The following is a 15,544-nucleotide window of genomic DNA, read 5'->3' on the forward strand; positions in this document are numbered from 1 at the left end:
TACTTAGATTTATCCATAGGAAGCTATGGATCCTGTCCACTTGGATAAACCCCCTAGCACTCTTGGACACCTTTTTGACTCTATGACCCAAGGCCCACAATCTTAGCATTGAATACTGTACTGGTGCATTATCAATTTGGTACAAAATGGGTTAGTATGGTATGACACTCTATATCGAAAGTCATCAAACTATTTTTTTCACTATTTATCTTGGTACGGGTCGATACATCTTGGTATGGGTTGGTACACATCTCGGTATATCTCCGCATAAGGTAGTACAAGATGGTATAGGATGATACAGAGTCTGTACCAGCCTAAACATGAGTTTCATACTGGTCTGACTTGGTACGGTATGGTATGCCCTGTACTGGATGGTTTGGGGCGGTGTCAGTTGATGCTATGACCAATGTGACACATCCTATATGATATATTACAGTGTGGATAGGAGGTCATTATAACTTTTCAACTATTCTTTATGCTAAATATGCATTTGGCTTTTAGGGCATACCCTACTTCCAACACTTGTATGGTCCATCTAGTAGTCATCTTGCCAAATTGATGCTAACTTGTGCGCCCAAAAGCCTTAGTCTTAATGAGAGAAACGATCCTCTTCACCATTAGAACCTAACAAATGACACATCACTCTTGATGATATGCCAATATGGACATAATTATCAGCTTAGGTTAGTTATTCAAACGTTGGGAAGCTTAGAGATGGAATTTGATTGAAAGGAACTGTGAAAATGTTAACAAGAGAGGAATGTGGTGAGATCTTCTTCTCAAGTGGCTCAAATAACTTATATTATTTAGATTTATGATGCCCAACCAATTGGAGCAATTTGAAATCCATCTCCCCTTTATCATATGACATAATTTTTTGTGAATAAAAAGCCACAAGTTTTGCATTTTGTTAATATGTCATAAAGGGATAAATATGTGGACCTTTTGAATTCATGTACATTGGCATGCTTGATTAGTACTCCACAAGAGGCTAATGAAGCAGTATGGCATTCTTTATTGTGCTGCTTCTTTACTTTCTCTTTTCTTGATTTTGTTGTAAATTTTGGATTTCTTTGGAAATACATGTTGTTGTTACATCTTGCTGTCTTCTTAGTTGTCTTCTTAGTCTTTGAGAGTAGAATCTGAGGTGACACTGGATTGCATTTCTACAGGTTGCGGTACCTCCTAGTACAAAAGCTTTAAATTGGCTGTGTTGTCAATGCAAGGAATTGTCAGTGTTTCCTCAGTTTTATTTTTTAGCAAGACAAACTCGTGAGCAATCTCTTGAATTGGCTTCATTAAATGGCATGGTTGAAGTTTCTGGTATTGGGACAGCAATTTATGTTCATGGCTCTTCACATACCCGAAAAGGATGTAATTTGATAGCAAGGTGAGCTTTTCTTTTGATACACTAAATAATGCTCACAGCTATGTTGAACGCATAGCTACTGAAGTGGGTATCTTTTCCCTCTTTTTATCTTTCTCTTTCTTTGATTCCTAAATAGATTTGTGAAAATCTATGTTGACAAAATAAAAAAGACCCCCTGAACTGTCTTTGCTTTTGCTTGTGAAATATTGATTATAAATACGTTAGTTTCCATTCAGTGTAGGAGATTCTTTGAGCAAGACAGTAGGGAAGCAGCTATACAAAATGCATATTACCATTGCTGAAGTAAATATTGTTTGGTCATTCAGATGTGCATTTGCTTGATGAAAGATCCAAGAGCAGGCTAGGAAAATGACAGAATCGTAGGGAAGTGGGGAAGAGGCACGCAGCAGTTTTAGAAAATGACTGGGACAAAAGCCACCATGAACTTTTTGAATTGGACAGTTTTCTCCATGACCTCCAGCTGACATCCTAGTGCTAAACTTGAGGATCAAAGGTGGATTGTTGCAAATTGCATTCTTTTCAAATGAAGCAATAAGAGTACATGCAATCACACTAGGATGTGCTATCGAAACGCAATGTCGGCAGAATGCATGTACAAGTAATAGTAAATCTGTAATATAATGGAAGAGCCCAGTACCCGGTAGCTCTAACAATGTGCAGCACTTTTATGAAAAAATAAACCATTTGTTTTCTGTAATATGCTAATTCTAGAATAGGATATATTATTTCTAAAAAGCAAGTCTATTAAAAATTTAAGCTGGAAAATCATATACCGAAACTATACTAAGATGAACCTTCTAATGATTACGTAAACTAATCATTTTTCATTGAACCTACTTAGTTTTTCCTAAGTGTATCACACAATCATTTTGCAAACCTGTAACAAGGTGCATGTAAAGAACAAATTGGATTTTCCCTTAATGATTGATCACCACCAAGGTTTGCTGCACCATACCGATACGCATTTTCGTACCATACCAACACTTAGTATGTCTTGCTATCTTGAATCGTACTATGTACCAACACTGTAATAGGATGGTATTGGTATAGAGTCTTGTACCGAAACAGCGAACCATTATCGCCACAAACATATATAGGGCAATCAAATATAACAGTCAAGTACTACGTACTGGATGAATTGCTAAGCAATGTTAGAGATATTTCCTTTTGACAAGCCAAATAGCAATCTGTGCTTTGCTTATGCGGGCTGCTGAGGTGGAGAGCCTTCACAAGTACAGAGGTTAGATAAACTAAAGCTTCTTGTAATTCTTAGTCCTCTATGATCTTTTGGTATAAATTTACTGTCTGCTATCACTTAACTAGTCTCTGGTATTACATGAAATTTCATCAACCTATTTCTGATTTATAGGCATTATTATTATATTATGGTAATATATAAATCTTTTTTGCTTCTTAAAAATTTAATTTTCTTGTCCACACCCATGCTTGTTTCATTTGCTGGAATATATTTCTAAAAGGAATCATGTAACAGCAACTGATATTAAGGGCAACTAGCAAAAATAAGCAGCACGTCAATTGATTCTTATGCAGATACCTTTCAGTTGATTCGCCCCTGATAAGAGCTTATGGGTTCATAGGTATCCATTATAACAAGGAATCATTCATGATGGAGGATGGGGCTGGTTCATTTTTCTTCTTTATTCCACAGGTGAAATTAGCATCTCTCTACCTACTGCAGTATATTTGTGATTGCCTGCTTGTACATATTTTAGTTGCTGTTTTTTTCTCCAAAAAAGAAAGCTAAACTGGGATATGATTCAAAACACCAGCAAAATGTACCAATTGATTTTTTTCACAGACATGGCAGATGCTTGGCTTACCCTTTTTTTATCACATAAAAGTTCCCTTTTTTTCAATAAAAGATGTTGGGGGTGTAAACATCATTTTCTCACATGATATCTAAGTTGCAAGTATTTGTAGAAAATCACCCGATTATAGAACCAAACATCATCAATATATTAAAGAATTAATATTAATAATCATTAAAGCCAAAGCGATCAATCCATGTTCCAACTATTTTTGGGCTTGACTTTATATTCCCGTTTCACCTAGTCTACTAAAGGCAGCTTTTTCAGTATTGCTGCAAATTTTTCTAAGTCCTTTATGAGTCTATGACAACTTCAATCAATGTTGGCCTACGTTTTCTACTTCTCTATCACAATGTCAATCCATGTTAATTTAGTAATATTTCATCTTTCTCTAAGCCCTTCAACATAGAGTCAATGACCTCGCCTAATTTGAGTAATTCTTAGATTTTTGTTCCATGTTGGATCTCCATCTCTTTGTTTCCAATTCGTGCCACTTTTATGCCTCCCATTGTTCTGACCATGGTTTGCGGTACTGGTACCATGAGTATTATATCCATATGTTGACCAATTAATCAACATGGTGATCTTCACAAATATGAGCAAATAGATGCTTCAATGAGAAATTCGTTGTTTCAATAAAATATCTTATGATTTTTCTTAAGTTTGGCCTATTATAATATGGTGAGTTGCTAATTGAACCTAAAAGCTTGAGCTGATAGGACAAGGTTCTATGATGTATATTAGGCTTAATACCCTCCTCATGTGTGGCCTGGATCATGCATGTGGAGATGAGATTGACAACAAGATGACATCAAAGGAAATTAAATAAATAACTAGCTTGGAGGTGATTTCAACTTGTGACCTCTAGCAAACCTGAGCTATGATTAGTATGCTAACTGACCAATTGATCTCAAAAGCTTAAGCTTGCAAGGCATAAAATTTTTCTTTTTATGCATAATTTGAATCCTTTTTGATGCATAATTAGAATCCTTTTTGATGCATAATTAAGTTACATTAAGAATTTTCGTGGTCCCATCTAAAATTAACTTTACTGGTTTTTATCTTATTTCCAGACCATGCATATGGAAATTACATATTGCCATCTATGCAAAAATAAGACCATGAACAATTTGCTTTGCAAATTCATTTATGGTGGCATTTGGGATGTGGTAATGACCCCAAGATCAATAGTGATGTGGGTTGAGGTAACAAGATTACCATGTTTGGTTGCACCGAGTGATCTTACGTGACGATGATCCCAAATCATCCCCACTCCTAAAATCACCACCCAACCCATGGATGTTAAACCTATCCTTGAGGACACATTTCAAAGATCACCCTAAGGTAGTTGGGCTGAAATATGGGGACAAAAATGCCCCTCGGTCCTACGGGAAAAGTGTCTCCAAAATGCCGATCTCTGGAAGAAAAAGCTTCTAGCTGGGAAGGCTTTGATAATCCCATAAAAAATTCTTCTAGTTGGGAAGGTTTGTTAGTCCCCTGAAGTTACTTTGATAGGTTTGATTAATTTTGGTCTTGTTAAATTGGTCTGTAATGACAGCTTTCAATAATTTGATTTATGTTCATATGTGTCTTCCAATGATTTATTTGAGGATTCTGTTTAACAGTTGCAAAATATATGGAATATATCGGGGGCAGTTTTGGTATTACATAGTCAGTGATTTTGGATTCCCATGGAATTCCAAATAGGTTAATGTGGATATCCAAGGATCTTTAATCACTGGCGCATAGCATACCAAACACGGTGATCTTAGATCATCGAGGATCAGATAACGTGGGATGAGAATACTAGTGATCTAAGATCACTAAAGTGATCTTATTTAGGTCACCAAATGCCGCCTAAAAGTTAATGCTTCAATACTTGATGTTAGCAGATACCAAAATGTATCGTTAAAATTCCTTAATAATCAGACAAGTTTGTGACCCTTAGTGACTGTAATCTTTCACCTATAGTGAGACACTCATCTCAGAGTCTTGTTTTTGCTCTAGCTACCATTGATTCTGCCCTCCTCTTCAAATTAACATTTTTTAGTGCTGCCATATTTTATTAGAATCAAAGTTGTATAAATTGTAACAGTAAAAAATATATTCATACTAGTGCTTTTTATTAGAATCATAGTTGTAATAAAAGATTATTCATACGAGTGCTTTTTATTAAATCGTAACAATAATGATTTGTGGATTTGTGGTGTCATTAGTTTCTTATTCACAAAAGCTGAATGAGTATATTTCTGTTATTGGTACTCGTGCTTGTTAGGAACCTCATTCATAACTTGTTGCCTAGCATGGAACCTCTTTCATGATAAACTTGTTCACACGAGTGTGACTGGAAGAAATATCTACATAATTAAAATAATTGTAATAAACATATAATTTATTCATTTAAACTAATGATTTCCATGCCATTTTTAGTTATTGGTGCTTCAATTTTACAATAGCTTTACATGTTTTCTCGCATTCTCACTTTTTTTTTTATTTCTGCTCCCTACTGGGGCTATTGTGGTACAAATTCGGTGCTTAGTGACATTTACTTGTCATAACTACAACTATGCCACCAATATAGCACTTTTATGCCATTTGGTCCCTACTATTACCTCCTTTTAATAACTTTGGCTTATGTCTTAAGAAAATCTGGTCCTCCCCCCACCCAAATTCTGCAAAAAGATTCCACCAACCATCACAAAATTCAAACAACATGAACCTAAATTAAACTAGAAGGTTTTCCTAAGATACATCTCAGTTGATTCATGCAAGTCTACTTTGGATCTCTCCCCTAGTTTTTGGACTCCCCAACTTGAATGTCTACAGGCACCAATGGCCTACAGCCCATATGGCTAAAATTCTTGAGCAAAGGCTTACATGTTTAGCTTCACTTTCTTTTATATGTCCTATGGTTTAGCTTTCTTTGCAAAATATTTCTAGATCTCTTCTTCCTAGTTTTTACTCAAGTACTTGAGCATTCTCTTGTATGCTACCATTTTATCATCTTTCCTTCCAACATTCCCATCTAAAAGTAGCTCGCTTATGTTGTGCAGAAACTGTTCAATGCAGTCTTATTGATACTTGATGGTGGCATAGACTCTAGGTTATATTGGACTGTCTTCCATTTTAAGTCTCTGGGCTACTACTTTATTTTGTGAATTGGCCTTTGACAATACATTTTGACAATACATTTTTCTTTTTATGCTTTCACACTTTTAAAACTGAGATGCTCTTTCCCCAGATAGAGCTGAATGAATTTGAGGGCTTCTCTTTATTAGCATCTACTCTGATCTGGGATGATTTTGTATCATATACTTTTGAGAGAGCGGTTCACACCTTTGAATTATATTTCCACCAGGTATGTGGGTTGCTGGTAGTTTTGTCAAACAACGATGCCATTTCTATTCACTTTCCGCAGTTAGATATGCAAATACATCTGATTGAACGTAAAACTCATTCAGCTGCTAGGCTCAGGCTTCCTTTGCCTTTTTTGTCAATGTAATTTTATATGTGATGAAGTTTGTGGATGTTTTTTTGTTCCAAATTCTTTGTTCTCTGTGTGCTAAACATACTATGAAAATAGGTAAGTTTGTCATTTGAAATTGATGCTCTTGATTAAGATATTTGCAGGAGGAAAGGCTCACCTTGTTGAATGCCTTTATTTGAATCCATCGGATTATAGCCTTATATATGCTCTTGGATAATCTGTCCATGTTTCTGTCCTAATTGATATTTATATGATTAATGAATTGTACCTGAGTGCTTGGAACAACCAGTAAATTGGTACAGTTGCAAAGTTATAAATTCACTTCTCCTTGCCCCAATTGTAATGTTTTCCTCTTTTCAGGATTTGAGGCAAAATAACAGGTATACTTGGATAATAGTAGATTCTAAGTTTGCCGTCTTGGTATCGGACCCTATATACTAGTTCCATCATATTATAGTGTCGGTATATAGTATGGTATAAGACGATAAGGCGTACTAAGTGTCGATACAATACGAGACTGCTATCAGTACGGTACAGCATGCTTGGCGTAATATGAGACTGCTATCAGTACGGTACAACAAACCTTGCCTAGAGCCACTTGAATTCAAGGTAGGCCGAACCAGACCGAACTGTTCGGTTCGGCCTGTATCGAGCCGACCCGGTTAGGGACTGTCACGCCCCAAACCCATCACTCGGGTCGACCACATGACACGGCCACATAATCCCTAAAGTAGAACCCTAGAGATCATGTAAGGCCTAGAAGGTACGATATTCATATAAATTCCAAAATTAATGATTAATGTAATTAAATCAAATCCAACCAAAATGTAATGATTAATTACATAATTTCAAATGTCCATAAGCAAAAGATAAATTAACTTCTATCTATCTAGCAGTCAAACTCCATGCTGATCTCATTTCTCGTCCCACCCGATGGACTCTACAAATCCAGTGCCTCTGAAAAAGGAAGTAAGAGTAGTATGAGCTTTTCCAGCCCAGTAAGAATCTTAACAGCCTCACACAGTAATAATGATAAAATCATCATAACAAATAAATGTCATTTCATCATTTCAAAAGCTTAATAAACAACAAGTATATATAACCATTTCATATACATAAATTCTTTTTCACATTATGTGATCCATTCACGTATTACTCTGATTCCTAAGCTTTAGAATTTATCACTTCTGGCTTTGGACTAACCAAGATCATGTCCGAGTCCAAGACTGCACAAATCCCACGCATAAGCTCGTGGCAGCTATCCTATGCGTAAGCCCGTGGAGGCTATCCTACGCATAAGCTCGTAGAGGCTATCTCATGACAAGGTTATTCCAACCCATTTTACATGTCTAGTTTTACATGTTTAATCACATTTCCATCACATCACATATTTTCATAAATCCTCAAGAAATATGTTATTTCTTTCCAAATGAATTTATTTCAATATTTTCATAATAAACAAAATGCGCGCCTCATAGGTATCGTATCAGCTCATAAAACAATAACAACATAATTATAAAATAAATCCAATGATAAATCAAATATATGCATTGAGGTGCTCAGATGCAGGGATTCTTACTGAAATTGTAGACTGACTTAAATACGGATCCGAATCACAACATACGCGCTAGGGTGCTGAGTCCCCTGATCAAAATCTCCTAGCACCGCTGACTCTTTCCCTACAACATCAATTATAAATCACACCAAGTCGTCGAAAGTCTTCCTCAAGTGAGTACTGGTCCACCTATCCAGTATGTGAGTGAGGAACTAAATTATTTAATATTTAAATATTCTAAACCATGATTTACATTTACTATGGGGTCCATCATCAGGTCCCCAAACATCTCAATCCCTCCAAATCTAGGGCAGTCAGGGTGGCCCGACTCCCACCCTTATACCACCAGCCTATGTCATCGCTAGCCGTGGCCGCAGCCACGCCGCGACGATGATCGGTCCTGGTGAAGAGACCAAAAGAAGGGGTGGACGAGAGAGAAGGGGAGAAGACCCTTCTCTCTTCACGGATGGGAATATGTCTCCCATCCTCCACCTCTTAGTCCAAGGCAGCAGCCATGGTGGCTGCGCCTTTACTTTCCCCACACGACACACCTCGGCCACCACTGGCCGAACCATCGCCAGCCGCCACTTTTGCAGTCGCCGGCGATGGTGGCCGGCCAAGAGAAAGGGAGAAGAAGAGATCTCCTCTTCTTCTTCTTCCTCCCAAGAACCAGCAAAGGGGTCCCCCCTTCTCCATCATCAGCCGAAGACCACTCTTCCCCTCCTCCAATCATCCACCGAAAACCATCATAACAGTGGCTCGGCCCCCACCCGACAGCAACCCCAGTGGCCCCCCCCGCCGTCGTCACCGCCGGTGGCCAACCGACGCAAGAGGGAGAGAAGAAGGAGGAACCACGAGGGAAGCCCTCGGTCCACCAATCCCCATCCCCAACAAACCCTAGAAATCCATCACCAATCTCCACACAAACCCGATCAACGGCCAACTACCATGGATCCCGGCCAATCCCGGCGGCAAAATCCGGAAGAGAGAGGCCGAAACAGGGGTACCCTGTTTCGGACTCTTCCCCGATGATTAGCCAGCCAAAATCCCAATCCAACACAACCTAACCCTAGCAAAGGAAACACAAGAGGTGAGCCATGCATACCTCGGTCCGATGGGGGTGTTTCGGCGACCTTTCCGGCGAGAGATGGGTGGAAGAATCCGTGAACAACCCCCCCGGATCCCAAGCTTTTTCACCCGGTTTGTGGGGAGTCTTCTCCGAAGAAAAGGGCTTTAGGGCTTCCCTCGCGGCCGGCCGGATCTCGGCGCTCGGTCTCCTCTCCGGCGCTCGGTCCTCTCCGGCAATCCCCTCTAACGCCGCCTCCCTAACCCTTCTTCCACGATCGTGCCTAGGGCACGATCGTAATAGGTGGATGGGCCGACCAATACGGATCCTGGTACCAATTTGGCGGATCTTGTTTGAATTACATAAAACAGAGCTCAAGTTGTTGATTACTCATGTTGTGGCTCTTCTAAGAACATTTTAGAACTATGTGCTTTCTCCCAAATGTTCTGTGTACCAACCTATACCATTTGGTACCATGCATATTATACCAACCCAATATGGTATCATTATAATGTGGGGGCTAGCACTGTACTTACACATGGTAAAACTGCCCTCTCGCATCCAGCAGCATACCATGTTGGTACAGGATGTGACATACCAACCCAACCCATACCAATGAGCTTCCATATGTGGGCCGGTGTCATTACTGAAAATCTTGCTTTCTCCAAAAGTATGGAAAAAGATGAAAAATAAAGAGTACAAAAATAAATGAAAGCAATAGCTGATGGTAGGACTAAGTTGAAGAGTAATGAAGACTGTTCCGAGAACCATAGACTGGTGTGGGGGAATTACTAAAAGGACAACCATAGCCTACTAACCTCCTACCCATGGTCTGCGGAACCGATCTGTACCGGTCGGTTCAGCCTGTACCAGACCGGTGCCAGTCGGCACCGGTCCGGTATAGGGGTATAAAACGGTTCCGACCCAAACTGGGTCGGAATCGATTGGTTCTGTACCTGGACCGGTGCGAACCGGCCCGGTTCGCACCGGTCCAAGCCACACTTTTCCCGCGCGCGCGCGGCTCCGGTTGTTGGGAACCCGCCCATGCCGCTGATATTTCAAAAATTTTTCAGATGGCAGCGGAATCGGCATACACGGGTTCGGCGTTCATCGCATGAACGCTTGTTTCGAGACCTTTCGTAATTAGGTAAGAATTAAAGCTTTTAAAACAATAGGAAGATCAAATCTTCACCTTGCGCGGGTAGACGATCACCGCGAATCTGAATTCGTGGTTATGGGAGAGGGTTCGCTTGAAGCCGTTCAAACGTCCGGCCTCTACGGGTATCCACACGAAGTAGAGAACCGATCAAAGCTTTCTTGTCTTCCCGGGGTGCTAGCTCCCTTGCAAAGACTCCTTTGATGGCTGATCTCTTCTCTTTCTTTCAACTCTTGAAAGTGCTTGAGAGGAGGAAGAAGAAGGTTGAAGAAGAGGAAGAAGAAGAATCCCCACGCAGCCTTCTTTCTTTTCCCTGCGTTGGAAGGAAGAAGGGAGGAAGAGGATGCCGCCAACCTTTGGCCTTGGTCTTCCTTGCTTGCGGCTGATCACAAGAAGAGAGGAGAGGGAGGCTCACGGCAAGGAGAAGGAGGAGTTCTTCTATGCTTAGGGCGCCGGCCTCACACCTCCTTTTATAGCCATCTAGGGTTCCTACTAAGTAGGAACCCTAGACATCTTTCCAAAGAGGGGGCGCCGGCCCCCTCTCTTGTGCCGCACCAATGGATCAAGGGGGAGGGGCTTGCGCCCCTCCCTCTTGGTAAACCCTAGTCCACATTAGGGTTTGCATTGCCCTAATGTGGTCAAGCCCTAATCCTATTAGGTTTAGCCCAAGGGTGAACCAATGGATCCAATCTAGGTAAGTCCTAATCCAATTAGAACTTGAATCAATTTTGACTCAATTGAACTCTTCAATCCTAATCCAATTAGGAGTCTTATTGATTCATTAGATTAATAATTAATTGTGACTTAAGAAACCCTAATCCATATTAGGATGTATTTAGTCCTAATCCAATTAGGATTAGATTTGAATCCGAAGTCCTAATCCAATTAGGATTCCTAGGAATCCTACTCCAAGTAGGAATCCAATTTTAATTCAAAATTCCTAATCTCATTAGGATTGTAGGAATCCTATTCCAAGTAGGAATTCCAGTCCTATTCCAACTAGGATTCCCAGCCCTAATCCAATTAGGACTCTAGGAATCCCTCCTGAAGTAGGATTTGTGTTTAAGTCTAATTAATTAATTCCCTTTGTTTCTTCTTCAACTTCTTATCAATCAAATTGATTTCTTGTGATTCCTAATCACGATTTCAACCATCGGATCGGTCAATACTTCTAGTGTGTGTGACCCCATAGGTTCTATTCTGACTGGTAGTGAGATATATTGTGATCTCTATCACTATATCATTGAAAACTCCTTTCAATGGGTTGGAACGATTCCAACTCAACTCATTAGGGTTTATCGATCATCAAGATAATCCCTATAAGTCCCACCATCCACCAGTGACACCTAGCAGCATGTAGTGGCTACCCAGCAGAATGGAATGATGAACCTCTAGGTGCAGTTAACATGTGATACAGTCCTACTATCGTGGATCCCTACAGGACGGAGGTCATGGACAACTCGTCAAACCCCATCGTCTGTCATATGTCAAGATTTATTTGACTCGAGTTCGATAGTGAAAAACTCTTTCTCCACTGTGTATACTGCCCCGGCCGAGGTCTTACGAACTCAGTCTTATAAATCACATAGGATCTCTCCTTATCTATCAAGGTCGATAGATTCCATATAGGTGCATACCCTACTCCTACAGTGAACTTACTGCAGCCAATCTACACTGCATGGACCCATATGGCTAGAGACCATGTATGTGTGCAGTCAAACTACAATAACCTCACTGTGAGTAGCCGAAGCACCGCAGGTCAAAGGACCAGTCACACTACTGCAACATCAAGCAAGTCACTGACGAGTGGATAGACATCCAAGTGACTTCTTGTATTGGTCACGCTCAGTACCCTTGTTCTCTAACAAGCACCTGCACTATCACTTCAGTGTCCCTACACTGTGGACTCAAGTCTCGTCCATCCAGAAGGAGAGTGATCTGTGCACTGATCGGATCGATCACCGTCCTCGTGATGATCCTTTGATCAGGAGCATTTAGAAATTAATCACCAATGATACATGGCTCAAATTCTCAACTCTTGAGAATATGTATCATCATCTTATTAATTTCTTGGACGATTCATAGACACATAAACAATATGAATGAAAAAGATGCCTTTTATTTATTCAATAATAAATAGTCAAGTACAAAATTATGTCCCTAGAATCAACAATGTGTCAGCCAAATTGGCTTCTAGGGCATACATCTAACAATCTCCCACTTGCACTAAAGCCAATTGGTCATATATCTTAGGCCCATCTTCTCAAGGTGGGCTTCAGTCTTTTGCTGACTCAGCTGCTTAGTGAAAGGGTCTGCCACGTTATCCGCGGAGTCTACTCTCTGCACCTCTACATATTTCTTCTCCACATAGTCGCGTATGAGGTGAAAGCGCCGCTCTATATGCTTAGACTTCTGATGAGACCTTGGCTCCTTAGCAAGGGCTATGGCGCCATTATTATCGCAGTAGAGTGTTATGGCATCTGATGTCATCACATCCAACTCTGCAATGAATTTCTTGAACCAGAAGCCTTCCTTAGCAGCTTCAGAGGCGGCGATGTATTCGGCTTCCATAGTAGAATCAGCAATGATCGGTTGTTTAGAACTCTTCCAATTCACCGTACCACCATTGCACAAGAACACGTATCCAGATGTTGACTTCCTGTCATCGACATCAGTCATGAAGTCTGAATCTGTGTACCCTTCTACCTTTAACTCTGATGATCCTCCAAAAACCAAGAATAAATCTTTAGTTCTTCTCAAGTACTTAAGAATATTCTTCACAGCTGTCCAGTGTTCTTCACCTGGATTCGACTGATATCTGCTTGTGACACTTACAGCAAGAGCTATATCAGGTCGTGTACATAGCATGGCATACATGAGGCTTCCTATTGCCGATGCATAAGGAATCTTGCTCATGCGTTGAATCTCCTCAGGTGTGTCGGGGCACATCTTCTTGGAGAGATGAATTCCATGCTTTAGGGGTAAAAGACCCCTCTTGGAGTTTTCCATGCTGAACCTCTTCAGCACCTCCTCTATGTACATTTTCTGTGACAGGCCAAGCATCCTTTTAGATCTATCTCTATAGACCTTTATTCCCAAAATATAGGATGCTTCCCCAAGGTCTTTCATGGAGAATTCTTTTGACAACCAGACCTTGACCGAGGTTAGCATGGGAATATCATTCCCAATCAGGAGAATGTCATCTACGTACAGTACGAGAAAAGCGACAGCACTCCCACTAACCTTTTTATAAACACATGGTTCCTCCTCGTTTTTTGATGAAATCAAACGTTTTGATTGTATCATCGAAACGAGTGTTCCAACTCCGAGATGCTTGCTTTAGTCCATAGATGGACCTTTGCAGCTTGCAGACCTTGTGATCTCTATCACTGGAAGTGAAACCCAAAGGCTGTTCCATATAGATATCTTCATCAAGATATCCATTCAGGAAAGCAGTTTTCACATCCATCTGCCAGATTTCATAGTCATGAAATGCTGCAATGGCAAGCAATGTCCGGATGGATTTTAGCATGGCTACAGGTGAAAAGGTCTCCTGATAGTCAATACCTTCGCGCTGACTATACCCTTTCGCCACAAGCCTTGCCTTATAGGTCTCTACCTCTCCATCCGAACCTATTTTCCTTTTGTAGATCCATTTGCATCCAATAGGTACAATACCTTCTGGTGGATCTACTAAGGTCCAGACTTGGTTGGAATGCATGGAGTCTATCTCTGACTTCATAGCTTTCAGCCATTTCTCGGAATCGATATCAGATATCGCCTCGTTGTAGGTTTTGGGATCCTGTATGTGATCCCTATCTCCCACTAGGAACATTTCCTCGGTATCCTCTTCTAGTATACCTAAGTATCTATCGGGAGGATGGGAGACCCTACTAGATCTACGAGGTGGTTGAGGGACATCGTGTACTGGCTCTGTATGAATGGGTTCTATAGGATCCATGACTCGTTGCTTTTCAGAGACTTTCTCTTCAAGCTCAATTTTCCTCCCACTGCCTCTATCAAGGATAAACTGATTTTCCAAGAAGATGGCATGACGGCTCACAAACACATTGTGATCCTCTGAGACGTAAAAATTGTATCCTAATGACTCTTTAGGATATCCTATAAAACGAGCACTTATGGTCCTAGCCTCTAACTTGTCCGCCTGTAGTCGCTTGACGTGGGCCGGACACCCCCAAATCTTGAGATGACCCAGACTTGGTTTCTTACCATGCCATATCTCATACGGTGTGGTAGGAACGGATTTAGAGGGAACTCTATTCAATAAATAAATCGTTGTGAGTAAGGCATCTCCCCAAAGGAACATAGGTAAATCAGTGAAGCTCATCATGGACCTGACCATATCCAATAGGGTCCGATTTCTCCTCTCTGACACCCCGTTGAGTTGAGGTGTACCCGGAGGTGTCCATTGTGAGACTATGCCGTTTTCTTTGAGATAGTCTCGGAATTCCCCACTAAGGTATTCTCCTCCCCGATCTGATCGAAGAGCCTTAAGAGGTTTTCCAGTTTGTTTTTCTACTTCATTCTTGAACTCTTTGAACTTTTCAAAGGATTCAGACTTGTGTCTCATAAGATACACATACCCATACCGTGAATAATCATCGGTAAAGGTAATGAAGTAAGAATAACGTCCCCTGGCTAGCACATCGAATGGGCCACATACATCTGTATGTACTAGGGTAAGTATTTCAGTGGTCCTCTCCCCATGTCCTACAAAGGGTAGTCTAGCCATCTTTCCTTGAAGACAGGACTCGCAAACTGGATATGACTCGGAAGTCAATGAACCTAAAAGCCCATCTTTATCCATTTTGTTCATTCTATCTTCTCCAATATGGCCAAGTCTGAGGTGCCACAAATATTTTTGGTTTATCTCATCTCTGGATCTTTTGGATCCTTTGGCACTCACATCTTGCTCGGTAACATTCACAGATACATCCATATGTAAATGGTAGAGACTGTCAATCATAAAACCACGTGCGACTATTTTATTTCTCAAATAAATAGAACAGCAGTCTTTGTCAAATGTAAAAACATGACCTT

The 15,544-nt window shown here is 40.6% G+C and overlaps 1 protein-coding gene across 11 annotated transcripts in view; it reads left to right on the forward strand.

The window, feature by feature from the left end:
* The window catches only part of LOC103706601 (protein PHYLLO, chloroplastic), a 114,680-nt gene that overhangs the window by 12,094 nt on the left and 87,042 nt on the right, over nucleotides 1–15,544 (forward strand). For 7 of the 11 annotated variants that reach the window (XR_003385634.2, XM_026804481.2, XM_026804480.2 and 4 more), the window contains 3 exons: nucleotides 1,173–1,390; nucleotides 2,942–3,059; nucleotides 6,461–6,577. Coding sequence is in view for 10 of the 11 variants with exons in the window: in XM_026804481.2 (XP_026660282.2) it covers nucleotides 1,173–1,390; nucleotides 2,942–3,059; nucleotides 6,461–6,577 (453 nt within the window). In the remaining variant the exon portion in view is untranslated. The remainder of the gene's footprint in view (nucleotides 1–1,172; nucleotides 1,391–2,941; nucleotides 3,060–6,460; nucleotides 6,578–15,544) is intronic. The other 4 variants (XM_039132126.1, XM_039132129.1, XM_039132118.1 and 1 more) reach the window with 3 other exon arrangements.

The sequence above is a fragment of the Phoenix dactylifera genome, chromosome 1 (assembly GCF_009389715.1).
Source record: "Phoenix dactylifera cultivar Barhee BC4 chromosome 1, palm_55x_up_171113_PBpolish2nd_filt_p, whole genome shotgun sequence".
NCBI classification, from domain to species: domain Eukaryota; kingdom Viridiplantae; phylum Streptophyta; class Magnoliopsida; order Arecales; family Arecaceae; genus Phoenix; species Phoenix dactylifera.